This window comes from Trichosporon asahii, assembly GCF_000293215.1.
Source record: "Trichosporon asahii var. asahii CBS 2479 unplaced genomic scaffold scaffold00038, whole genome shotgun sequence".
In the NCBI taxonomy this organism is placed as follows: Eukaryota; Fungi; Basidiomycota; class Tremellomycetes; order Trichosporonales; family Trichosporonaceae; genus Trichosporon; species Trichosporon asahii.
In genome coordinates this window covers 144,999-168,777 of record NW_014040886.1, presented here as the reverse complement: position 1 = coordinate 168,777, position 23,779 = coordinate 144,999, and the positions used below count along the sequence as shown (strand labels likewise).

At 59.9% G+C, this 23,779-nt stretch overlaps 11 protein-coding genes across 11 annotated transcripts; 4 read left to right on the top strand and 7 right to left on the bottom strand.

Annotated features, from left to right (window-relative positions):
• Window positions 1-167: 167 nt before the first annotated feature.
• On the bottom strand, window positions 168-1,206 carry A1Q1_00950 (uncharacterized protein; the record flags this gene model as incomplete). Its single annotated transcript, XM_014325573.1, has 3 exons — window positions 168-200; window positions 249-935; window positions 1,033-1,206. The coding sequence occupies 3 exons, from the start codon at window positions 1,204-1,206 to the stop codon at window positions 168-170; spliced, it is 894 nt and encodes a 297-aa protein (XP_014181048.1).
• Window positions 1,207-2,537: 1,331 nt separating this feature from the next.
• A1Q1_00949 (2,4-dienoyl-CoA reductase) lies at window positions 2,538-3,665 on the top strand (the record flags this gene model as incomplete). Its single annotated transcript, XM_014325572.1, has 3 exons — window positions 2,538-2,674; window positions 2,753-2,913; window positions 3,115-3,665. 3 exons carry the CDS (start codon window positions 2,538-2,540, stop codon window positions 3,663-3,665), a joined length of 849 nt encoding a protein of 282 aa, XP_014181047.1.
• Window positions 3,666-3,848: 183 nt separating this feature from the next.
• On the bottom strand, window positions 3,849-7,041 carry A1Q1_00948 (uncharacterized protein; the record flags this gene model as incomplete). The annotated part of the gene is made up of 4 exons (XM_014325571.1): window positions 3,849-5,498; window positions 5,567-6,485; window positions 6,527-6,718; window positions 6,788-7,041. 4 exons carry the CDS (start codon window positions 7,039-7,041, stop codon window positions 3,849-3,851), a joined length of 3,015 nt encoding a protein of 1,004 aa, XP_014181046.1.
• A 1,198-nt stretch (window positions 7,042-8,239) lies between these two features.
• Window positions 8,240-9,827, top strand: A1Q1_00947 (transmembrane protein; the record flags this gene model as incomplete). The annotated part of the gene is made up of 2 exons (XM_014325570.1): window positions 8,240-8,718; window positions 8,861-9,827. 2 exons carry the CDS (start codon window positions 8,240-8,242, stop codon window positions 9,825-9,827), a joined length of 1,446 nt encoding a protein of 481 aa, XP_014181045.1.
• Window positions 9,828-10,228: 401 nt separating this feature from the next.
• On the top strand, window positions 10,229-10,948 carry A1Q1_00946 (uncharacterized protein; the record flags this gene model as incomplete). Its single annotated transcript, XM_014325569.1, has 2 exons — window positions 10,229-10,470; window positions 10,645-10,948. The coding sequence occupies 2 exons, from the start codon at window positions 10,229-10,231 to the stop codon at window positions 10,946-10,948; spliced, it is 546 nt and encodes a 181-aa protein (XP_014181044.1).
• Window positions 10,949-11,105: 157 nt separating this feature from the next.
• On the bottom strand, window positions 11,106-11,625 carry A1Q1_00945 (uncharacterized protein; the record flags this gene model as incomplete). The annotated part of the gene is made up of 2 exons (XM_014325568.1): window positions 11,106-11,421; window positions 11,576-11,625. 2 exons carry the CDS (start codon window positions 11,623-11,625, stop codon window positions 11,106-11,108), a joined length of 366 nt encoding a protein of 121 aa, XP_014181043.1.
• A 1,341-nt stretch (window positions 11,626-12,966) lies between these two features.
• Window positions 12,967-13,772, bottom strand: A1Q1_00944 (uncharacterized protein; the record flags this gene model as incomplete). The annotated part of the gene is made up of 3 exons (XM_014325567.1): window positions 12,967-13,247; window positions 13,371-13,500; window positions 13,551-13,772. 3 exons carry the CDS (start codon window positions 13,770-13,772, stop codon window positions 12,967-12,969), a joined length of 633 nt encoding a protein of 210 aa, XP_014181042.1.
• Window positions 13,773-16,665: 2,893 nt separating this feature from the next.
• On the bottom strand, window positions 16,666-17,856 carry A1Q1_00943 (alpha-ketoglutarate-dependent sulfonate dioxygenase; the record flags this gene model as incomplete). The annotated part of the gene is made up of 1 exon (XM_014325566.1): window positions 16,666-17,856. One exon carries the CDS (start codon window positions 17,854-17,856, stop codon window positions 16,666-16,668), a length of 1,191 nt encoding a protein of 396 aa, XP_014181041.1.
• Window positions 17,857-18,679: 823 nt separating this feature from the next.
• A1Q1_00942 (uncharacterized protein) lies at window positions 18,680-21,087 on the bottom strand (the record flags this gene model as incomplete). Its single annotated transcript, XM_014325565.1, has 5 exons — window positions 18,680-18,922; window positions 18,964-19,172; window positions 19,239-20,692; window positions 20,730-20,871; window positions 20,994-21,087. The coding sequence occupies 5 exons, from the start codon at window positions 21,085-21,087 to the stop codon at window positions 18,680-18,682; spliced, it is 2,142 nt and encodes a 713-aa protein (XP_014181040.1).
• Window positions 21,088-21,418: 331 nt separating this feature from the next.
• Window positions 21,419-22,499, top strand: A1Q1_00941 (uncharacterized protein; the record flags this gene model as incomplete). Its single annotated transcript, XM_014325564.1, has 7 exons — window positions 21,419-21,511; window positions 21,555-21,605; window positions 21,650-21,722; window positions 21,763-21,848; window positions 21,912-22,087; window positions 22,135-22,392; window positions 22,454-22,499. The coding sequence occupies 7 exons, from the start codon at window positions 21,419-21,421 to the stop codon at window positions 22,497-22,499; spliced, it is 783 nt and encodes a 260-aa protein (XP_014181039.1).
• A 114-nt stretch (window positions 22,500-22,613) lies between these two features.
• A1Q1_00940 (ubiquinone metabolism-related protein) lies at window positions 22,614-23,442 on the bottom strand (the record flags this gene model as incomplete). The annotated part of the gene is made up of 3 exons (XM_014325563.1): window positions 22,614-22,842; window positions 22,899-23,041; window positions 23,137-23,442. 3 exons carry the CDS (start codon window positions 23,440-23,442, stop codon window positions 22,614-22,616), a joined length of 678 nt encoding a protein of 225 aa, XP_014181038.1.
• Between the last annotated feature and the right edge of the window lie 337 nt (window positions 23,443-23,779).

Below are 23,779 nucleotides of genomic sequence, written 5' to 3'. Positions count from 1 at the left end.
ATTGAAACCACGTTCTGCCATACCTTGTAATGCCCATTTCACGCCCATTGACGCCTGTTATGTCCACCATGTAAGCAACGTTCGATCAGACTGTGTTGTATTTCCGCGTCGATCCGCCAGTTCCGGGTCCCTATATCGATTGTACATAGCCAGCGGGGCACTATGCATCACATGAGTCTATCGTACACGGTATCAACACTCTAACGGCCGAACTGAGGTCAGTTGAAGGTCCGAATAAGCTAACTCACAATAAGCTCCGCGGCACGTCCAAGAATGCCTGACGGCTGCTCCGGCTCCTCCCAAGCGTAGTCCTCCTTCGCAACTTCGCTCGCTTTTGGTTTGGGTCGGATAATGCTGGCACTCTTGAGCTCGACGGCATTACCCGCAGCCGACGAGTTGACAGGAGCAGGTCCAACACCGCTAACGAGGGTGAGGCCCTGCGTCGATCCCGGACCCGCAATCTTGAATCCCAGCATCCACCGCCCATTCACAATCTCTCCGTGGCGGCGCAGCGCATAGCTGGCAGCGAGGGGATCTCCATAAGTGACGACCCACCAGTTACTCCCGTCCGGGCCGGGGACGTAGCTGATAACGGGGCCGATGGACTCGAGGTACGCGCGCAGCGTGGAGAGGAACTCGACGGGCGGACCAAAGACGTGCAGCGTCGTTGTGTCCGCATCCGGCTCGAGCGCGGGGGGAACGGGAATGCTGGCGGGCGCTTGCGGGGTCGCACGCGCCGGCGGGTCGTCGTGCAGCGACGAGGTCGGGATACCGTCCTCATCGGCCTGGGAGGCACGGTACCGCGTCATGTTTCCGCGGGGGGAGGAGGTCGACTCGTTGATAGAGGAGGAGAAGCGCGCAGTCGGAGAGCGCTTCGGTGCCGGCGGCGAAGCGGCGCCTGGCGAGCTGCCCTGAAGGTTAGCTGAACCTCCGAGCTAAACAGCTTTAAGTCATTCGGTCGAACAGACATTTCCCATAAGCCTCAGACTAACGGGCTGTGCGCTGTGCAGACAGAACCGAGACTGGACTCACAAGAGCAACCTTGGCGGCGGGGCTGGCGGCGAAAGTGGGTAAGAACTTGGGTGCCTCCGAGTTCGGGTCCGGGTCATCGCTGACGAAGCGCGCGCGGGAGGACGACGCACGCGCAGGCGAAGAGAACGCCGACTGGCGCGCCGGCGTGCTCGGCTGCGTCCACCAGTCAGACATGGTGATCGGTGTTCGTTCGTCTGTTGTTGTTGATGTCGTTTTGTTCGATCCAACTTCAGCTAGCCAGGCCCTCTGCAGTGACGATCGGTGATAGCTGGAGCTGAGCCACACGTCATTGACTTGGGACTGTCACGTGACTGTCCCAACCTCACCACAGATGGATCTGGGTGATGTCACCTCGGTACCTCGAGGTCTCGAGCCTGGAACCGTGGCTCTGCGCGATCGAGCACTTCGAGCATCAAGCGTTGCCCACCTGTGTACAACGGGGAACGTTCTGTCATCGCGCGCCGAAAGCTTGTTCTGCAACGGCCGAAAGAAGCTGCAATAGTGCTACGGCCGTCTTGAAGACGTCGATCTGCCCCATGAAAGCAGGTTCACATCCGATGTATGCTCTCGGGTGCTCCGTGGGGTGGGAATCGAGCACGAAATGGGAAGAGCGGGCCGTTTGCATACCCGTGATGGTGGCATGCTCACGGGGCACAACGACCGACGCCAAGAGACGTCCATTCTCCTCAGCCAGGTATGTGGAGGAGACTGGGGCTCCGAGCAATCGACAGCGAGGAGCCCTCAGATGCAGAGTAAGACTGTGGTTGTGATCCCACTCTCCCTCTCCTCTGAAGACTGACGTCGTCGAGTTATTGTGCAGGTTGGGGAGAGGCTCATCGTGGCATTGCCATTCACGTTCTGGCTGGAATGGAATACGATGAAACCGCTTCGTAGGTGACACCTCGTCTCAGCAGCTAAACAACGTTGAGGTCAGTCGCGAGGTTCAGCTGCAGCAGCCCGCCGGCGACAGCGGTCTTTCCTCACCGCGCAGCCCAGCTTGTTGGATATTTTCCAAGGGGGCAAGCCGCAGAGTTCGAAAATGTCTTGTCAGTGGGCCCCACACGCCCTCCTGTATGGATATCCGTGCCTACGACCTGAACTGCAACTGGTCATGTTTTCGCAATGCATTCCGCCCGCAATGCAAGCTCCCTCGACCTCTCGGCCGTTAGGAAGGTCGGTCTCCGCATGCGCGATCGGAGATCACCCTTCCCGACCCTCGGCACCGATCTGCAGCACGATCAGCTGGTGCGGGGTAGAGGTCACGGGCTGTCATACCTAGGTATCATGTCATGTCAAGGGCCGCCGCCGGCAGGGACGAATGGCAGATAGCCGGGGTGTGGGGCGGAGGACGCCGGTGACTGGGCACACCCACCCACCCCGCGGTCCACTGATCCACCTTGGCACGGCATGTCGATGCGCATGTCGATGCATTGAAATATCGGTGACCACGAGCTCCCTTCTTCCTCACTCTCCAGAAACAACAACAACAACAACGGACCAGCATCATGAGCAAGAACACCTTCAGGGACGGCATCTTCGATGGCAAGGTGCTCTTCATCACCGGCGGACGTACCGGCATCGGATACGACATTGCGAAGAACATGATGCAGCTCGGCGCCAACGCCGTTATTGTCGGTCGCGAGTGAGTCTCCATTCCGCGCTGTGTGTGATACATACAGGGCATGCTTAGACTAATGACACACATACTGACGCCCGCCAGCGCCGAGGGACTCGCCAAGTCTGCCGCCAACCTCGAGCGTGAGGCTGGTAACGGCAAGAAGTGCATCGCCGCTGCCGCCGACGTCCGTGACAAGAACCAGGTCCGCGCTGCCGTCTCCAAGACGCTCGAGGCGTTCGGCAAGATCGACTTTGTCGTCTGCGGTGAGTAGGCGGTCGCGATTGCTGTCTGCGCAAGCCTGTCTCTGCACAGTATCCCGACATTTGCTGGCGATCCACACGGGGCGGAGGTCTCCACCACCATCGCAGATGGCCGTTAGTGTGAAGTGTGGAGTACACCGTGTGCGCGCGGGAAATGCGGAAAGCTGTTCTCATGCACTGCGGAACCGGAGCTGACGTCTTCAGCGGCCGCGGGCAACTTCCTCGTGCCCATCGACGGCCTGTCCGAGAACGGCTTCAAGACCGTGATCGACATCGACCTGCTCGGCACCTACAACACGATCAAGGCGACCCTGCACCCTCTGCGCGAGACGCAGGGCGCCTACATCCACATCTCGGCCACGCTGCACTACCGCGGTACGCCTTACCAGCCGCACGTCTCGGCGGCCAAGGCGGGCATCGACGCGCTCTCCAACGTTCTCGCCGTCGAGGAGGGCCCGCGTGGCATCCGCTCGAACGTCATCGCCCCCGGCCCCATTGGCGAGACGGAGGGCATGAAGCGCCTCGGCACCAAGGGATACGACCCCCGCAGCGTCATCCCCCTCGGCCGCCAGGGATACAAGCAGGAGATCTCGGATGCTGCCGTTTTCCTCTTCTCCGACGCTGGCAAGTACATTACGGGCCAGACGCTCGTTGTCGACGGAGGACACCGCCACCTCACCCACGCCTCGCTCCCTTACCCCATGATGGTCCTCGAGCCCGAGAAGGTCAAGGAGATGTTCCAGGGCAAGCTCTAAGTCAGTAGTAGTAGTATATAAAGGACGCGCCAAAAGGGGCAAAGCGCGCATGCAGTTTCTTTCCATTCGTTTCAACACAGTGTTCATAAGATGAGCTATGATTAGAGCTTAAACTAGATGTGTTTCGTTATATCCTGTAGGTTTGTGCTCCGTGTACAACTGACTCTATCTCCTCCTCGCTGACTAGCGCTTGGGCTCCTCCTTCGCCGTGGCGTTCGTGACGCCTCCGACGCCGTTACCCGTGCCGACGCCCTCGGTGCCAGTGTCGATGTGCCCCGAGCTACTCTGGGCGTTCTGGGCCGCGTTGTCGCCATCGTCGCCGACCATTTTCGTATCGTTGCTAGGCCGCCAGTTCGCGACCGGGGTGCCTGTCCTGGGATCGATCTGGGCCAGGAAGCCGTAGCTCCAGAGCTGGATCGCGTCGCCCTCCGTGCCTTCGGGCGAGAGTTTGCCGAGGTCGCCGATCGCGAACGAGCCTCCGTCCGCGCTGTCGCCGGCGGCTGGGGCTGTACCGTTGCCGGTAAAGGGGATAGTCGAGTTACCCCGTGGCTGCTTCGGCGGCTGGAACACCGGACTCCACACCTCGGTGTAGAGCACGTCCTTGCTGCCTGCGATTGCGTCCCAGAGCCGCCCCTGTGCCGCGTGTAGCGCGAGCACGAGCTGACGGTCGCTGCACCACTTCGGCTGCCCCTCTGTGCCATTGCTCGGCGCACTGCTCACAGTGACGGACTCGAGACTGCTGCTCCCCGCGCCGCAGAGCGCGAGCTGCCGCCCCACGCCTGCCGCCATCATGCCCTGCTGCCAGCCCCAGGCCACGGCGCCGTGGTACGCCCGGTTCGAGAAAGTCTCGGCGTCGCTGTCGTTCCAGCTGAAGGCGGCGTTGGCGACGAGCATGCCCGCGTTCGTCAGCAGGCCGCGCGGGTAAGGCTGCAGCGCTTGGACGGTTGCGACGATCGCCTCCTTCTTCACGTTCTGCCCGTAGAGAAGCAGGAAGGACAGGTCCGAGTGCTGGATGTGCACTGGCTTGAGGTTGTCCCGAAGCGAAAGGGCGTAGTACGTGTCCCGCTGCGAGCGGGGGTAGGTGCTGCTCGGCCGGCCGCCGTCCTCCTTTCCGTCACTCCATGTCTCGTCATGGTCGTCCTCTTCGTCATTGTCCTTGTGGTCATCACCGCCGCCGTTGCGGCGCTGGTTGTTGTTGTCATCGCTGTGCGTTTTGTTCGGCACGCCGATCGCCCATCCGGGTGCATTGTATCCGTCCGCCGTTTGGGAGCCATTCAGGCTGCCGGCGCCGTACAGAAGGGCGTCCGTCAGGTTCGCCAGCTTGATGTAATTGTTGAGTCGCTCCTTGCTCTTGACGTGCGCAATGTTGACGTGGAAGTACTTGAGCGCGCGGCTCTCCCAGCGGCCGGCGATGTGGCCAGCCTGGTTGAAGCGCTTGCCCTTGATGAGGCCTGCGCGGTGCAGCTGCGAAATGGCGCGCAAGGCAGCGGGAACGAGCGCAACATTCACGTCGAAGGGATAGCTGCCCCAGCCCAAGCCGGCGGCCGAGTCGCGCCAGTTGCCAACGGGATAGGAACGCACTTTGACAAGGTTCTCGCGGCTGGGGTGGACTGCGAACTCTCGAGCCAGTTCGATCACATGTTCGGCGTTCGTCTCGAGTAGCTCTTTGAAGGTACCCTCGACGAGAGAAGAGTTGCGGCCCAAGAACTCGCTCAGCCGGCCTTCGCCCTGTGGCGACGTCGCGTACGCGGCGACTAGCGGGAGAAGGAGGAAGTCGGTGTCGACCATAGTATATGCGTAGACGGGCTTGTTGCCTCGCTCCGGCTGACCGGCCTTCGCGTTCAGGTAGCTCGCATAATCGCCCACCTGATGTCAGCTCTTGCGCCAGTATTCTAGCTTACAGTCTCCTCGTGGCAGAGCTCGCCGCTTGTGCTATTAGTACGCTCAATGGCGGCAGCCATAACTGCCTCGACGGCCTCAGACGAGAGCACAGGAAGCATGAGACGCGCCGCGATCAGAGTGTCACGTCCGAAATCTGATGTCAGCTCGCTGGCTGAAACGTGTAGCTTACTAGTCAAGAAGCGCCAGCCGCCAGCAAGGAACTCGGTGTCGTACGTGAGGAAGGACATTTGCTGTGCCACATCCGCGCCTTGGCCGTGGATAGCGGATAGCACCTTGTCGAGGTTGGCTGACGTAGAGCCAGATGTGCGGTTTCCCGCTCCAGCACCATTAGCAGCCGACTGCACCGGCTGAGAAGAGGAAGGTGCGGGCGAGGCGCTGTTGCCTGCGACTGTCGCATTCGGTGTCGGTGTGAACGCCACATTCGGCACCGTCTGTCGTGTCTGGTTCTCGTGCAGTGTGTAAATGGGGTTCGTCGTCGTCATGCCTGCCGGGTATGTTGTGGCGGTGATGAGCGCAGTCGACTCTGACATTGGCCGGCCAGCCGGCCCACCTGTGGCAGTGTTGTTGCCACTGCCGGTGGGCTTCAAGAACAGGTTATCCGGGCCAAGACCGTTTGTCTCGACCCATGGAGTTTCGGGCGTTGTACCGGTCCAGTTGAAGTGACTACGGAAATGCAATGTCATCGGATTCTTGTTGTCGCTGCGCCAGAATCTGATACCGGGCGGCCCGTCAGAGCGCTTCGTGACGGCCATGCCCGCATTGTTGCCAGTCTTGAATGTGAGGTACTGCACCGTTGTTCCGTTGAGCCAGTGGCGCACGAGCTGCACGGAATCCCTCGTAACTTCGCCCAGGGTGTAGTTGAAAACCGAGTTGAACACCTTACCACCCGATTCGGTATAGTCTCGTAGCGTCCTCACGCTACCAACTGCGGATGTTAGTTCCACGTCGGGTCCACAAACTCACTCAGAGTCACCCCGAAGCGAACATCGTTGTCGAGCTTCAGGTCGCCCTCGACACCCCGTTGCTCGTCGGCGTCACGGAAGGACTTGACAGACGACTTGTCCAGTGAGGCTGTGACTGTCGAATTGAAGTCTGCGGGTACGAAATACACTAGCGCCCCAGTGTTCGCCCGGTGGAATGCGGTTATGAACCTGGCCGGATGCCCAACTTCTGGCTCAGTGTCGCTGCTTGTCAGCTCCTTGGTAGCCTTCCGAGCTTACTCAGACAACACGATCTGAACGGCAGTGTTGTTATCGCGCAGCACGTAGTTGTCGTAGCCTGCGAAAGAGACCGGGCCAAAGTTCAGGTCGCCGCCACTTTGCGATGCCGCTGAACCGGATGTTGGAGCGGCCGAGGAAGCCGAGCTCGGGCCTTGAGCCGGTGGTCCTGCGGACTGCCCAGAGCTCGCTGAGGCGCTGGTCGCATCTTGCGCCGTGACTGTCAACAGACAGCTCAATGCAAGTGCTCTCCACATGGTGAGGCTGAAGCAACTGGGTGCAATGTAAAAGGGCGAAGGTGAACTCGTTGACTTTGTGTGCTCTTGGGGTTATAAAGTTGGATCCAGAGTGGGCCGCTAACAAACAAGGAACGGGAATTTGGTGAGCGGCGTAATGACTCTCGTCATAAACTTAAAGCCGGATGGTCATCTGAGGTGAGTTTTGGTCTTGGAGCGGAGGGCTCGGCGGAGATGATGACGCCTTAACGGTGAGTGAATGAGTGTTCGTGTGCCGAGAGAGACCCATGAGCGAGCGCATGATAAGGGACAAGGCCGGCCCCGAGGATGGTTTGAACTCGGAACTACTGAGGACTAACAGCTGGACTAGCGGGCGGAGGAGGAGGGAGGTGTTCTGGAAGCGGCGGCGAGGAAGCCCAGAGGAGTGGAATGCCGTTGATGACCCACGGAGGAGGGCCCCTCATGGCCTCGAAAGATCGAAGGCCGGGGTCAGGTGGGGTGCGCTCGCCCAAAACAACATGCACGTACATCCGTTCTAGATGTCTAGCTGCCGCGTGGTCTGTGGCGGCATGACGTACCTGTCCGACCCTTGGCCGATCCGCCTCAGCCAAGGCCAGTCCGAATGCTCAAGAGCTGACTGTGCCCTGGGCATTCTACCCAACATGGGTGGTCCCTGAAAGGGCAATCTAAGATCGACTCAGTTAGCCTCAGCTTCTAGTCTTTCGCCGCCTCCAGGCTCTCCCACCATGCCCTCACTGCCCACCGTACGTCGCCCAATGCCTCCACTTTCCCACCCTGGCCACCCCGTCTCTCCCCGCTTCGACCCTCTGCCCTGGTATTACCAAATGGACAAGTCCAAATAGTAATGACTGATACGCTCCCGTTGATCATGTTAATCATTCTTCCAACACCCACGTGCTTTTGATTACAGTTGCGGCTCAACAACCACCTCACTCCCGCCTCTCTCAGGTCGACGTCGGCCCCGTCCTGCGCGTTTCGAGCACTCGACACCATCTCATTCGCCTTCTGTGCTGAGCTCCTTCGACCATCTACTTGCTGCTGCCCATTCCCTCCTTGGCTTCCTTTCTGTTTCTATCCACCAGTACTCGACAGCACCAGAAACTCTTCTTCCGTTTCCGCTCTACGCACCGCCTTTGTAATCGCCGCCGCCGTCCCATTTAGCACCGTTTCACGAATCGACAGCCGTCGAGCCTCTCCGATGTCCAACCCCTTCACATCCCCGCCACAGCGGCGCCCGGCAGATCTCCTCATCTCAACATCAGACAACGAAGTAGAGTTACCAGACTTCGGGTCACCGTTAAGCTCGCCGCGCTCCCAGAGGTCGCAGAATGCTCCACTCTTGCACTCACTAAGTGCCTCACCAGCACCTGGCCAGCACCCGTGCGAAGCTGGTAGTTCGATACGACCTCGATCCCCGCCGCCGCACCTCGCCCGGCTGCTCAATGAACCGATAGACCGCCCTTTCTCTCCGAGCGCACGGTTAGCCGAAAACGGTGGCGCTTTGGCTGGAGATCCCGCGCAGGAGCACACATCGCTCTTCCCCGAACGCCATGGCCCCTCCGCGAGGTGGTACCATGGTCCGCTGTTCCAAGCTGGTATCAAGCTGGCCATTCTGTTCGCCGTATTCTCCACCCTCTGCATCTTGACATTCTGGTTCGGAATGCCAAAGGTAGAACCGTGAGTGGCCGCCGCGTCATTGCGCACGGCATTGCTGACATTCCAGTGAGGATCGCCCCGCTCTCAAGCTCCCACGCAGCTTCGATGACCTGAAGGCTCTCAAGTGAGTTGGCTGGAAGCAACCAATGCTAACTCTCCGCAGCTCGCTTTTGCACAAGTACAAGACGCTGTATCCTGCACGCATCATGCTCTGCGGCGTCGTGGCGTACCTCTACGTGCAGGCCTTCACCCTCCCCGGCTCCATGTACATCTCGATGCTGCTCGGAGCGGCGTTCGGCATCATCCCCGGCCTTCTCCTGTCCTGCTTCTGCGAAGCGACCGGATCTGTGCTGTGCTACACGCTGTCGGCTATCCTTGCGCCGCCGTTACTGGAGCTGCCCTTTTACCGTACTCGGCTGCAAACCTGGCGTACGAAGATCATGGGTGACGCGAGCAAGGGGCAGCAAGCGTCCTGGGACAGCGTGTTCACTGTGCTGGTGATTCTGCGCATCCTTCCTCTCCCGCCGCACTGGATTGCAAACTTTGTCGCGCCGCATCTGGGCATCAACGTCGCGTTCTTCTGGCTCACGGCGTTCATCGGTATGATCCCCATGTCGGTGATTCATGTCATGATCGGCTCGTCGCTTGACCAGATGACGTCGGCGGACGACTTCCACCTGATCAGTGTGCGGAACGTGCTCGGCCTGGCTGCTGTCATCGTTGCCGTCCTGATCCCGATCACGCTGAAGCGCATCTTCAAGAAGGACTTTGGCGACCTCGCCGACACTCCTGCCGGGCAGCAGGATGTGGACCACATCGACGACATTCCCGCCCCCCAGCCGATCGAGTTCGACGAGCACGGTCTTCCTAAGGGCTACCAGGAGGTGGACGGGGGCGTGCGCGTCGCCGGCGGTCCGGCAGAGGAGGAGGAGCTGCTCGTCGATGTCCCTAAGGCGAAGTACACGCCGCGCGGACGGCCAATCGATGTGCTCACGAACTTTGACGACGAGCCGCCGCAAGGCTCGTTCTACGAGCTGTCGATGGCACGCCCGAAGCCGAAGAGAGTCTTCGGCGGCAAGGCGAACCGCAGCTACGGCACGCTCGACGCGGGGCCGAGCCGCAAGAACTAAACTAGCATTGAAACCCATAGACTGTAGCGCGCCACATAGATCCGAGCTGTATGTTAGCTGTGTGTAACTGGAGCTACGATCAGTCACTGAGGGAGCGCCTGCGTGTCGCCAAAGGGCGTTTGCAGGGCACTAGACACAGGGCGATGCTTGGCAGCATGGCATGCGGCGATAATGCCACGGCACCGACCAGTGCGAGCAGTGAAAGGAGGGTAGAGGGCCGGACTTGGCTGGACTCAGGGACGGGAGCAAAACGTGTCCACCGCCCGATCACACACAACGGCCGTGTGCTGTGCAATGTGCGGGCGTGAGTCATCGAAATCTAGAGAAATCTCGTCCTTCCTCCTTTCCTCAAGCTTTGCATATACCACCCCCTCTCTCATCGTCTCACACGACCCACGATCATGGCGAGCTACCAGCGGATTCCGACGTCGGCGCAGCAGGCAGACGAGCAGGACGAGCGCGACACACTCTCGCTGCAGAACCCGCTGACGCAGAGCTCGATTGACGAGTTCAACCGCCCCCCGCCCGCGCTCTGGAAGCGCATCGCCGTCCTCGCCGCCATCATCCTGCTCGGCTGGGGAGCCGTCAAGCTCGGCCAGTGGGGCGAGAAGAAGCGCAACCCCGAGATCATCTACGCGACTCGGTAAGTGTTTGCTCCAACATGATCCCTCCGCCCTCTTGTTTGTGCTTTACTAGTCCACCTTCCTCTCTCTGCGTGTGCAGCTCTGCACACGCGTGTCTTTCGCCCTTTCCAGGACTTCAACCCCCACCCAAACCCCGTGTTAAGACTCGTGCGCATGCTAATACTCGCTGATAGATATTCGGACGAGTTCCGTTACCGCCCCGCCGAGTCGCCCGTGATCACAGAGTACCTCAAGGACGGGCGGATCCGGCTGCGGGGCGCGCACCCGGCCGGCGTCGGCGTGCCGCCGAACAAGATGCCGCTGAGGCCGGAGCAGAAGGCGTACCAGGAGCAGAAGAAGCGGGAGGAGATTAAGGAGCGCGCAAAGAAGAAGCTCGAGGACGAGAAGCTCCGCAAGAAGCAACGCAGCAAGGCTGCCCGCGCCAAGAGCAAGGCGAAGGCTGGCAAGAAGAATGTAGACGGCAGCAAGGAGTTGTAGTGATGCCCCTCTTCCTTCCCCCCTCTCTCATACCAGATCGCCCCATCCATGCCCTCCTTCGGGAGCGCACCCCATCGAACACTGTAGACCAGACATGATAGCACGACATGACATTCATCCCTATTTTTGCACTTCTATCCCTTTGCTTTGCTCTCAACTAATCGACCCAGAAGCCATTCTTCTTGTGCCACTTTTCAATGCCCTCAGCGGGTCCATAGTCGTCGTAGACCTTGAACCCCTCGGGGGTCGGGACATAGTCGGGGCAGCTGGCGCGGAGGATGGTGTACCCCATTCCGTCGGGGACCTTGGGCAGCTCACTGTCAATGACAGACGCAGAGGGGTAGATCCACTGCGGCCACTCCGGGTGCGCGTTCCAGAGCACGGACGAGCAGTGCTTGCAGAACCCGCGCTTCGAGGTGCAGGTCTTGGTCGGCTTGTCATCCTTGTCGAATGCGAGCGGGGGTTGGTACTCCCTGTGGTGTCAGCTGAGGTCTTGTACTGGCTTGGAAGCTTGGATGGGCGCAGCAGGGTGGTTATCAATCCTACAATTTGGAGGTGATAGGAGAACAGGCATGACTACTGTGATGGGGGAACAGGCGGGTGTGACCTGTCTCTGCGAGGACTCACGCAATGTCCTCCTTGCCCTGCGTGATCTTGAGCGTGTCCGTGTTGCCCATGATGTTCACCGAGCCCATGTACCCGCCAATCTTGCGGCAGATGGAACACTGGCACATCTGTCGTCAGCTGTCTACTTCAGCCGGACAGCTGTTTCATGAAGCCGCAATGAGGGAGGACTAACCTGGTACGGCACCGGCGTGTTGGACTACCCGTCAGCAACAACTCCCCCAATCCATCGAGTACTTTCCTCAAGCTCAAACTTGATCCTGCGGCAGTGACATGACCTGATGTTAGCTAACGCACAGGTTCTGTAGCTTACCCCTTGAGGTGGACTGGCATGGTTGTTGCTTTCCTTTTCTGTTTGCGTTGTGTGTGCAGAAGGGAGATAGATGCGAGGAAGGTGATGAGCTAATGTGATGTGTGATGTGGGCTGTGGGTTCCGACGGAAGTCGCTAGACACCGAGCACTTGTCGACGATGGTCCTTGAACAGCAGTTAGGTTGCTTTAGACAGCGACGATGCAGTTGCAGGCATGCAGTCAGTGATGCTGATGTCCGAAGTGTGACGCTGTGAGAACGAGGAAGATGGTCAGGCTGACTAGATAAGACACAGGCCGGTATGACGGTATGACGTCTCGGTCGAAGAGGTGAGTCATCTCCATCCGACCCCTCGTGACAACAACACGGCGCGGGCGTGGACACCGTGCCGCCATACCGCATCTAGTATCCAGTCGCACTTCACCCCTGGGCCCCTGCCGATACGCAGATCGCACAGAAGGATGAAGGAGCAAGGGACGGGCCGCAGACTAGCGCAGACGTGCCAGGCGAGCAAGGCGAAGTGCCCGCATACTCGCCGCTCGGTGAATTCAGCGCATCCGCTGATCAACCACCCAGCTGCACCCAGATGCCCAGGTGCACCATGTGCATCCACGAAGCACCCACTCACCGGCCACCCGCTCATCCCTTAACCTTTGACGTTTGACGTTCGGGCGTCCCTTGCAATCCCTTCCGTCTTCCTTCTCTCTGCGCCCTCCCTTCTCAATCGCCCTCCAGTCCCGGCCCTTCTGGCCCCTCTTCCGCCCTAGAGTTCACGCTGCTGATGTGCCCGTGTCGTGGCTATCGCAATCATATCAGTAAGATAGCGATAGAGTTGGCCAGCGCGCCGAGATAATGAGATTGATAGCGATCGAAGGTAAAGCACACTTGCATTTGGCATGTATTCGTTGTATCATGAAACAGACGTTTTGACTATTCTTCAGACATGTTATGCTCTTCTTCTTCCGTTTCCTCGACTACCTGCCGGATCGGCGACGTCCACCTCACTCTCCTTGCGGCCGCCGGTCCCGCTCCGCAACCAAATCGCCGCGGAGCACCGCCATCGGAGTCCGCAAGCGAACTTCCCTTACTCCTGCGCGGCCTTGAGCGCGCGAATGTGTTCGTTGACGACGCCGCGGTCCTCGAGCTGCTCCAGCGTGAGATACTTGGCGCCGCGGATCTGGCCGAGGCACTGCTCAGCACCGCACGAGCAGTCGAAGCCCTGCGCCATGTCCCACTCGGTGCTGGGGTAGAAGAACGTGATGTCGTCGCCGGCCTTGAGGCCCTTGGGACCCACGGTGACCTCCCACCTGGACGGCGAGCCGGGGTACAGGCGCATCTCGGCCGTCGGGGCGCACGAGTGGTTCACTGGTTGTTAGCACGGGATTCGGGTTCGGTGGGGTGGACCGGGATCGGCGCCAGTGCAGTCGTCGGACATGAAAAGGTGAAAGGAGTGGGGGGTATGGGTGATCTGCGTGCTGGGGAACTCACTGAACAGCAGGTCCGAGTTGAGCTCGAAGTGGTCGTGCTCGCCGGGGCCGAACTGCACGGACGAGTAGGCCTTGACGGGGGCGATGGAGATGTTCTTGAGGGGCGCGAGCTGCTCTCCGGGGGCGTAGTCCTATTTTGCGTCAGTCACCATACCGTAACCGTAAATCATGCTGCACTCACGCGGTCAGCGACGAGCTTGGACGAGTAGGCCTCAACGCCGTCCTGGGCGCTCTCCTGGAAGACGACATGGAAGCGGCCGGGGTGGTCGGGGCTGTAGGCCTTGGCGTTGCCAACAGGCTTAGACCAGGCCTGGGGAGCCTCGCGGGGGAGCTGGGAGGCAACGTCGCCGTTCTTGAGCGAGGGGACGGGGACGGGGTGGCCGTTGATGAGGTCCGCAGTCATCTTGATGGGAGCAATGGAGCCGGTTTTGGGCGGGGGAGGCGCAGAGCACGGAGCAGGAAGGGGAAGGGAGGGAGAGGAAGGAGGGGAGGCGGGGGTGACCACTGGGTGATAGGAAAAAGAAGGAGATAAGACAAGGGCGGGGAAACCCAGTAGATATATGGCACCCGAAGTAGCCTCGCGTTTGCCGTCTGCAAAGAACCTGGCATGTGCCGACTCGTACAGCCGGCAGTTGCACAGCGGGCTTATTGCCCGGCTATCTTGATCTCTTGGCGGGATGTACGGCCATCCGCTTCCTGGCGGAGCGTCACTCGACCACTGCCCATGGCATGGGGAAGCCCCAGCGCCTAGAGGAGGTGTGCAGTGTGTGTCGCCCGTGCAGACCGGCTCCCAAGCACTGTCTCTGCACACTGCTGTTGGTCGCTGGGCACAAGGCTGGTCTGGTTGTGCGGGGGCATGCCAGTCCGGCACGGCATCAACCGCCTGTGTTGTATGCAGCAGCCTGCGTCAGTTACGCCAACACTCAGGGCGGGCCAGGGTTGATAGCGCCAGGGGCAGAGATATTCTCGCATTCTCAGGGCGGCGTGCTCTGCATCCTCTGCGAGACTCATGGGGGTCCACGGAGCCTAAACGGCATCAGACTGTGTCCAACCAGAGCGCGTTCTTGCGCTTGCAGAAGCGGCCCGGCTACCCTGCTTGGAACAGGACCACGCCTGCGCCTGTCTGCACCGCGAGGGACATTGAGGAACGCTGCTTCGCCTCCTATGTCCTGGGTGATCGGATTGGTCAATCGACGCACACCAACCCCGTCTGACATCACCCTCCCGACGCCTCCCAGCCGCCTGGGACCACAGGTACCAACCAGCGCAGGGAGCGAGCAAGATCGCGAAATGCGAGATCGAGTGTCGGCCACCGGAGCATGGCCGCTCGTCAGCTGCGACGACCCAATCCCTCGTCACCTCCGCCCGTCCTCCCCGGCGTCGGCAAGATTGCCCAGATTGCACCCGCTTGGCTCCGCTCGAAGTCTTTGCCTCCGCTGGCGTTCGGCAAGTTCTGGACCGAGCACTCCGGGTCGGAGGACGCCCCGCTCACTCCCCAGGCGAGGGGGGACGCAACCTCGCAACATGCGCATGACGCCGGGCGCCGGTGGGAGCGGAGGAACTGCGTCGCAGTGCTGCTGTTACGCAACCCCTTCACGTCGTGCCTTTCCGTCCACAAGAAACAACGCAAAGAGCCACAGTGGCTTGGACGATAAGGATAAGCTCGAGCGTCATGTGACACACCGTTCGATGTGTGATGTGTGTTGGCCGTGTGTCTCGGGCGCAGACTGGGCTATACTGGGTTGCGGAACGCTCCGTGCATCGTCTGATGGGTGTTCTGTGAACCCACAGCCGAGTCCACAGAGTGACCACGCTGGCGGGTGCACAGAGCGCAGTATTCGGCGGCGCCTCCCGTCCTATTTCGAGCGAGGGCTGGACACTACGGCTTCCTCGCGTTCGAGAAGCAGTACACTGTGAGGAAGGGCGTGCGTCGCAGGCACTGCCGCGAAGCCCTCCGAGAAGCCGTCCGAGAAGGCTGGAGGCGGCCTGAAGGGCGTCACTGTGCGCCGAGCCAGGTAAGCGTCCAAGAAGCATCCCGGCCGGCTACCCCGGCTACGTCGCACGCCCCTTGCGCCCGAGACAATGGGACGAAGAAAGACAAGCGCGTCGTCACCGTTGCCTCGGCGCACAGCTCACTGGCGGCACCCTCCGTCCCGCTCTGCACCGCGCTGCGTCAAGGTCTGTGCATCGAACGGCCGAGTCGATCGAGTCGACTCTGACCGCGCCGCAGATGCGTGCACTCGGCGGCGAGAGCCGCTCTGCATTGTTGTCTCCCTCGACGACATCCGTGATGGCCACAGCGTTCTGGTGCTCGACGCTGACGCTCATTGTTCGTGAGCCCCGATCTTCAGTGAGGTCCTTCGCAGAGAATAGCTATTCCCACGCCTCTCCACGCCCCCTTTCTCCGGTTACCTTACCCGCGGTAACGCTGTGCACCAGTGAATGGATCGACATTACTCCGCCCCTACCCCGCGTTCCTCCACTTCGTCACCTCGATCACGCTCGGCATTCCTCCGCTCGTTGAACAGCAAGGGGCACCGTGATTCGCCCCTAGCCCCCTGGACAGAGTCATAACCCGTGCACCTGCTAGGCTAGAGGTATCGGAGACGGGGAAAATAGCACCTCACCTCCACACTTGACGGTGACGTCCACTCGATCACTGGATGTGCTGGGCGGCACAACCTCCACTCTTGTGGCGGAGGGACGGGGCGCAGCGACGCGCGACGGAGGTATAGCCTCTGCGGAGCGACTGCCTCCACATCTTTTTCGCGCTCGCCTATGTCGGCGGCTCCTCGATAGCGAGCGTCCAAGGCTTGCCGACCTGTGGCCTCTTGCCTCTCCCCGCCCCTCTCTGCCTCGCCGTAAGGCTCTGTGTCCTCGCGTCCTCCCCATCCTCTTGCCATTTCCAGACCCCCTGTCTGCTGTATGTGTGCACTACCAGATATCGGGGTTTGAGTCAAGGTTGCAAGCCTCCGCACAGGCCTTTAGTGAGCCACGTCCGATCGTGATCGGTCCCCCAGTCCAGTGGTGGCGTGTGGACAGTCGCCCAAACTTGTGCGCCAGGATGTGGCCCTCAAGCCGAGCTAGACGGTGGCCGAGGTCAATAAGCGATCGACGGCTGTGGATCACCAATACGGGGCAGAGTGCATCCCTCCCATCTGCCGTTTGTCCGTTCCGAATGCTCATGCACACATCCATACTTTGCTTTACCCGGGATACTATGTACAACTGGTGTTCTTGGCTGTCTCATCCTTCTGTTTCGTTCTACATGCGGCGAGCCCCGCCTGCGCTCGAGCTTAGAGGAACGGCCTCTCCGCCTGAGGCGTCACGCGTGCGCCGTGCCTGCGGCTGCCGGGGACGCCGTCAAAGTCAGCGAGCGCGCTGTGCGCCGTGATGCGGTTGTCCCAGAGAACGACGGTGCGGGGGCGCCAACGCACACGGACCTGGAAGTCGAGTCCGCGCTCGATGATCTGGTACAGCAGCTCGAGGAGCGCGGAGCTCTCCTCGTCCTTGAGCTCGACAATCTTGCGCGAGAACACGCGGTTCACGTACAGCGCCTTCTCGCCAGTGACGGGGTGGCGGCGCACGAGCGGGTGGATGTTCTTGACGGGTTCGCGGCGTACGTGCGCGTACGCCGTCAGCTTGGGGTCCGCGCCGCGCTCGCGGGAGAAGTTGGCCTGCTCGTGGCCCGAGTGCACGACGTGGAGCGTCTCGAGATACGCCTGGAAGCTGGGCGAAAGGCGGTTGTACGCCGCACGAGCGTCGACGTAAGCCGTGTCGCCGCCAGAGGTGGGAGAGTCGTAGAGCCACAGAGCGGTGAGACCAGGAGGCTGCAGCTCGTAGCTGACGTCGCTGTGCCAGCCAACCGAGGAGACGCGGCCAGGAGGCGCGCTGGAGCTGCCGCTACGCTTGTCGAGTCCGTCTCCCGGGTCCTCGCCCCAGGCGCGGTAAACGAGGTGAAGCTCGGGGTAGCCCTTGGGCTGGCCGCTGGTGGGGTGGATGTGGTTGCGTCCGAAGAAAGATCCCCAGTCGTTGACTTGCCAGCTCGGGTCCTGGTCGATGAAGTCCTGGTCACGGAAAGCGACAACACCGCGCTGAGCAACGTAGAGGGCAAGCTGCTGGCGGCCGGCAGCGTCGAGCTTGTGCAGCTGCACTCCAGAGACCTCCGAGCCGAAGTCGGGAGTAAGGAGGTCGATGTCAGCCTCGGCGAGGAAGGCGCGCGGGTCGGAGTGCTCCTTTGCGGCATGGCCGGGGTCGACGTGCTCGAACGGCTCGAGAGTTCCGTACGTCACATCGCGGTCGAAGGAGGGGAGAAGGTGCTCGTACGGGTAGGCGGACTTGGGGAGGCCAGTCTCGGAGAACCACTGCAGCTTCTTCTTAGCCGGCTGGACCGTGTCCTTGTTGCCATTGGCGTTGTTGGATATCTTGAGGTCCTGCACTGAGGGCAGGGCGGTCTCGGGCTGGGTCTCGGTCGCGATGGGGGCCATGATTGCTCGTTTGTGCTCGCTGGCTGTGTTCGTGTGGCTGATGAGGAGCAGTCGTTCTGAGCCTCCAGCTGTTATATGCGAGAAAGATCGTCGTGGAGAACACCTCGCTGTCGGACATGAGCGGCAGCGGAGACGAGCACGCAACTCTTAGTGACGAGTTGACTGGTCGTCGGCAGGCTTCGGGGAGAGCTTCTCTTTGCTATCTGATATCGGGCCGACCTCGACGAGGCCGTGGAGCCCATCTAGTGGTCAGACCTTGCACATGACATACCCCGGATGTGACCTCATGCCTTCTGCCAGCATCCATCGATCATGTCCAGGCGCCATCAAGCGGTCGGCTGACGTGCTCGCGGCGCTCAGGCACATGCGTCGGCGGTCTGCATTGCCCACGAGCATTCACGCACTGTGTATATTGTCGGAGTCTGCTGGGTAAGCAAGAGGGGTTGCGTGGTGGAGTCTCGAGGGATGACAGATACAGATTACGGTGTGGATAGAGAATGAGGCGACTTGACTCCGCGATGGCGTCAACGGAGATCGCCGGCACCGCGTGCACAGTCGCGCAGTTGCATGCCTCCATCGCGTGAATGCATCACCTCTGCTCGCGCGACCACTCTTCAGTGCTTGGCGTACTGCGCTAACGCTCATTCGCTGCCTGGCGCCATACTCTGCTGGGGGTTGCAGACTTGTGTGAGAACACCTATCACAATTGATCGTAAGGCGGTCGTTGGACTATCGAATAACCCGCGCTTGTACATGAGTATGCTATGCCATCTAGTTTACAAAATTCTATGCACACTGCCTAGCCCGTCTACAATTCAGTCGGTCATCGACCGAGGTGATGCTGCATGCTCTTGAAATGCGCAATGTGCACTTCGCTCGCGGCCATCATCTCCTTCGCCATGTCGGAGACCTGGCTCCCTCGCCCATTATATATCGTAGCATTCGCGAACATCAGGCGGACGTCGCGCTCAAACTCTTCGATGTTGCCGACGCTCCCGTCCTTAATTCGCGCGCGCAGCGTCTTCAGATCCATCGGACGCTTGATGATCTCGTAATAATCGGCCGCCTCGTTCTGATTTCAGCCGCGATCGGACAAGTTAGGCTTACCTTACGGACGGGGTTGGCGAAAACAGGACCATACTTGTGCTGCTGAATCGAGTCCAGAAGCTGCAGGAGGAGCTTCTGCATGGTCTTCTGGCTCTTGGTGGAGGGCGGAGCAACGGAGCTGGCGGGTGTGCTGACGGATGCACTGGGACCAGAGTCGTCCTCGTCGTCAGCCTCACCGCCGGCCGACTCTCGTGCGGCTGGCCGGGGGGCTACCTGTTAGCCCGTCAAAAGTTGTTACATGATTATAACACATCACACAGTAGAAATGAACTTACTGCGGGTGCGTTTACTCGTTCGCTTTTCGACGGGGGTTGACGCGGCGCTGGCAGCAGCCTCCGCCTTGCGCCGGCTGCGCGTAGACCGCTTCTCGCCTTCGGCTTCCTCCTCGGAGTGATCATCCTTCTTCTCCTCCTCTTCCTCCTTCACGCTGATAGCTTCGGAAGCGGCGCGGACAGACTTGGAGACAACGTCATCACGCATAGAGCCGCGAGGCTGTCGGGTCCGTCTGCTGCTCCGGCCCTCGGTCTGAGGTGTGCCTGAGGCCGTAGAGCTCACCGACGCACCTCGTTTCGCGGGAGGACTTGCTTCCTTGGCGGGGGACTCGCCCCTTCGTCGACGGCCGCGGCGACCTCGGGGAGTCTCCTCTTCAGCCTCCTCTTGAACTTCTTCCTTGACCTCCTTCTCTGGCTCCTCCGCATCTGCATCGCCGTTTTCTTCGCCCTCAGCATCGTCGCCATCGACGGCGGATGAGCCCTTGCGGCCACGCTTAGGCGGACGTCCAACCTTCGGGACGGTCTCCCCTTTGCGCTTTCGACCGCGCTTCGAAGCAGGGGTGGGAGAAGAGGGCGGAGCGTCTGCGGTTGCAGACTCGTCTGCCGGGAGAGGGGATAGCTCAACATCGGAGAGAGCTTCCGACCCGTGCTCAGAATTCGGGGTCGCAGCCTGCTCCTCGATATCGATGTCATTTTTCTTGTCACCGCCATCCTTCTTGTCCGCACTTGGGGTAGACTTTCGAGGTTTCCGCCTTGAAGATCGCGTCGTAGGCTTCTCCTCCTCCGCTTCCTCCTCCTCTTCCTTGTTGTCCTCTTCGTCCTTCTGATCACCCTCTCCATCCTCCTTGTCGCGGTCAGCTCCAGGCTCAGCTTCCGCGGATGGCTCCCTGGGGGACTCAGCGCTCTGGACCTTAGCCTCGTCCTCGGCTGTCGTTGGCTCAGCGGTCGGCTCCTTTTCCGGCTCCTGGCTGCGCTCTACCGTGGAAGCCTCGGCCGTCCCCTCAGCGGACTGGCCAGCAGAAGCTTCCTGAGCGTCTCCTTCGGGTTCCGCGGTGAGCTCCTTGGTGGGAGCCTCTGGGGCCTCGTCGACGTCCATGGCTTCAGGTTCGTTCGGTGTGACTTCTGTCGGCGTCGGTTCGGTCTCAACTGGAGCAGCTTCCGCGGCTTCAGCTTCTCGTTTTTCCGCTGACTCCTCAGCACCAGCTTTGTCGGCGTCTGCGCTCTCTCCCGGCTTCTCGTCCTCCGAGTCCTTCTGAATGGCAGGCTCGGTTGCCGGTTCAGGAGTCTTCGCAGACTCTGGACCAGCCTCGGCGACTTTCTTCACCTCCGCGGGATCCGGGACCCAGCTGTCAACGAGTTTCTTGCCATACTTCCTGTTAAGAGCGGCACGAATCTCGGCTTGAATCTTGTCGTCGATCTCTCCGGCTTTGATTCCATTGATGTCGCTCATAAGCTCCCTGAGACGTTAGCTGCATATGTGACTGACCAACTTACGTGAACCGAGCCTCATATCCCATGATTTTATCCTTCAACTCCTGCATGCGGGCGACGTAGAACGTTTGCGCGAGCTGCAAATGAACCTTGGCTTGGGGTTTCGAACCGTCGGGAGCCGGCCTGACTGTCAGCCTAGCAGGCACTGAACAACTTACACGTTGACTTCGATGCCTTTCATGAGCGAAACGTAACTGTTCTCGCAGTTCTCTGGGGTGAAGAGCTCGGAGCGATCTTTGCAGCAAGGATGCTCTGTCAGCAGCTTACTGACGACCGTCCAATTCGATGCTCCAGTCTTGTAGACGGCCTGAGCCAGAAGGAGCTTGTCCTGCACCGTCATCTTGTCCACGGCGACCGCCATCTTGGATGGCTGCTGGACGAAACGACGGGGGAGGTGGATGACGAGTGGAAGACGTCGACGCGAAACGAGCGGAAGTGGTGTGTGTAGTGCAGTGCTCGTTAGCTCCCCTTACCACATTTGTTTAGGAGGCCGGGCAAGGTCGAGAGCAGACGGTAAGGAAACGGACTCAAATTTCTAATCATAAGTCCACGTGACTATTAGAACTCTCCCCTATACGCATTCCTATGTCAACCCCACACTTTGCCCCGGACACATGTAGCGGCGTCCAAGACATGACGTTGACAAGACGTCAACTCACCTCAACAACAATCCCGTCTGGTCATCGCCGCCAATGACAGACTCCCGACTTGAACCCTTCCTGCTGCTGGCGCGCAGTGCCAAAGGTGCCGCTGCGGCTAAAGTCGTCGAAAATGCGACTGCAGCGGTGAGTCCAGCCCAATCCGATCTAAGTGGAAGCTGACGGACAGAATGGTGTGTATACCTTCAACGCGCTGATGGATGTTCCGAACGTCAAGGAGGTGAGTCTGGTAAGGGAGTAGCCGCTGACCAGAAGCTCTCCCAGTCGTCAGATTTGCAGAAACACTGGAACCTCCTGCAGCTCTTCGCCTATGGAACTCTCAAGGATTACATTTCATGTATGTCCATGGTGGCCTTGTGCAGTGTCTGACTATGCAGCGCCCGATTCATACCCCCCTTTGTCACCTCAGCAGGTTGCCAAGCTGAAGCACTTGACACTTGTGTCTCTAGCTCTTGAGCACAGGGTGAGCTTAAAAGTCCCTAACCATAGCTAACAGCAGTCGCTGCCTTACTCCGACCTCTTGCAGACGCTCGACTTGAGGACTACGCGGGAACTGGAGAACATGATTATCGACTGTATCTACTCGAATCTCCTCACAGGGAAGATGCACCACCACGAGCAAATCTTCTACGTCGACCAAGTCTCAGCGCGTGATCTGAACGAAGCTGAGGTTCGCAAGGTTGAGTCGGCTCTGAAAACATGGTGAGTTATTAGCCAACGCCACCCGTCGACTCTTAGCTGATAAGCAGGTCGAGCAACGCTGAGTCCATTCTGAAAGCCCTCGACCAGCAGATTGCTGAGGCGCGCGAATCGGCCATCCAGGAGGCAGAGCAGGCGGCGCAGTATCAGAAGGAACAGGACGCAGCCTACAACCAGGCGAAGGAGGAGCTGCACAAGCGTGACCGGCACGCTATGAGCGGCCTATCGAACAGGACCAACGAAATGCAGGCTGCCCTGCCGAAATCCTCAATGTCTAGCCTTGGCTACGGGATGGAGGGCAAGGGCGGGTGAGTTTGATAGTATTGGGGGTCCAGCTGACAGTAGCTTTTTCCGCAATCTGAGCGACAGCAATGAAGAGATGTCGCACAGCAGGGCGAAGAGGACTCGCGCTTAGTGAGCGCATATCTCCCCTGTTACATAGACACCAGCATAAGATTGGGCGCGCAAGCGCTGTAGATTTTGTATTTCACCTGTACATGACATGCAACAATGATAACAGATACATAATCTAAACCTTCTGCGCAACCGTGATACCAATCTTACAAGCGGCGCCGATGGCAGCGCTCAGCAGCGAGTGACCCGGCGCTTTGAGAGCGCCCTCCTCGACAGCAAAGTCGAGATGCTCGAGCTCGTCGTCTCGGAACTCCTCAAGGATGTTCGCGAGCAGGGGGAGGGATGGGTCCGGGTTCGCTTTCTTCGCGTTCTCCTCGAGGACCGGCTTCAAGTCACGAAGTTGGCTGTGTGTCAGTCTACCAGCACCTACGAATCCCAAACAGATTGGTCAGATACTCACTCGTCGTAATGCTCGCCGATAACGGTCTCGACAGCCTCGGTGCACGCCATGGCAGCCTCCTTGCCCATCAACGCCGTGACAGCACCCATGCCCCAAGCCAGTCCCTGCCAAACAGGATACAGCGCGGTCGGGCGGACGTTGTGCTGCGCCGCAACCTTGGTCATAACCGAAAGGTGGTGCCGCTCATTCTCCCACATCTCCTGAATTGTTATTATTGACACACAGTACTCAGACTCACCTCGACCTGGCCGACGGTCTTGCCGTCGCCTCGCACGGCACTTCCCCATTTCTGTCCTCGATAGATCCAGTTTGCGCCGAGCTCTCCAGCGTGGTCAACACGAACAATCTCCTCGAGAAGCCGGCGCTGCTCAGGCGTGAGGGAAGGGGAGCTCGTGGTCCCCGGGTGCTGCTCGGGCTGCGGCGAGATCGGCAGCGCAGCGCCGCCAGCGGGCGCACCCGGAGCCGTAGGCGGTCCCTTCGGTGTGGGGGGCAGGTAGGCGTGCGATGAGAGAGCGCGGGAGACGCGCAGCGTTGGTCGGAACATAGTGTTGCAGGAGTGAACGAGTGGAGGGCGTTGGGAAATGTCCGGAAATCGGCGAGCAAGTCGCCTCTGGTGGATGGAGATTGCAAGACACGGACCCTGAACTAAATCATGTCTTCCTCGTCATTGCCATCCGGACCTTTCTTGTCTTCTCTCCATCGCCCATCTTCCGTCTTCGCCATGACACAGCTGACAGCATGAACCTACCGCTGAAATTTCGAGCCGCCTCTGTAGCAAGGCTTCTCAACACGGAACAAGGTGATAGGATGTTGCTAACACGCCAGGCAGGTGCTGTAAGGAAGACAAAGCTCTTTCAAGTCGTCGCCCTCGTCACGCCCTC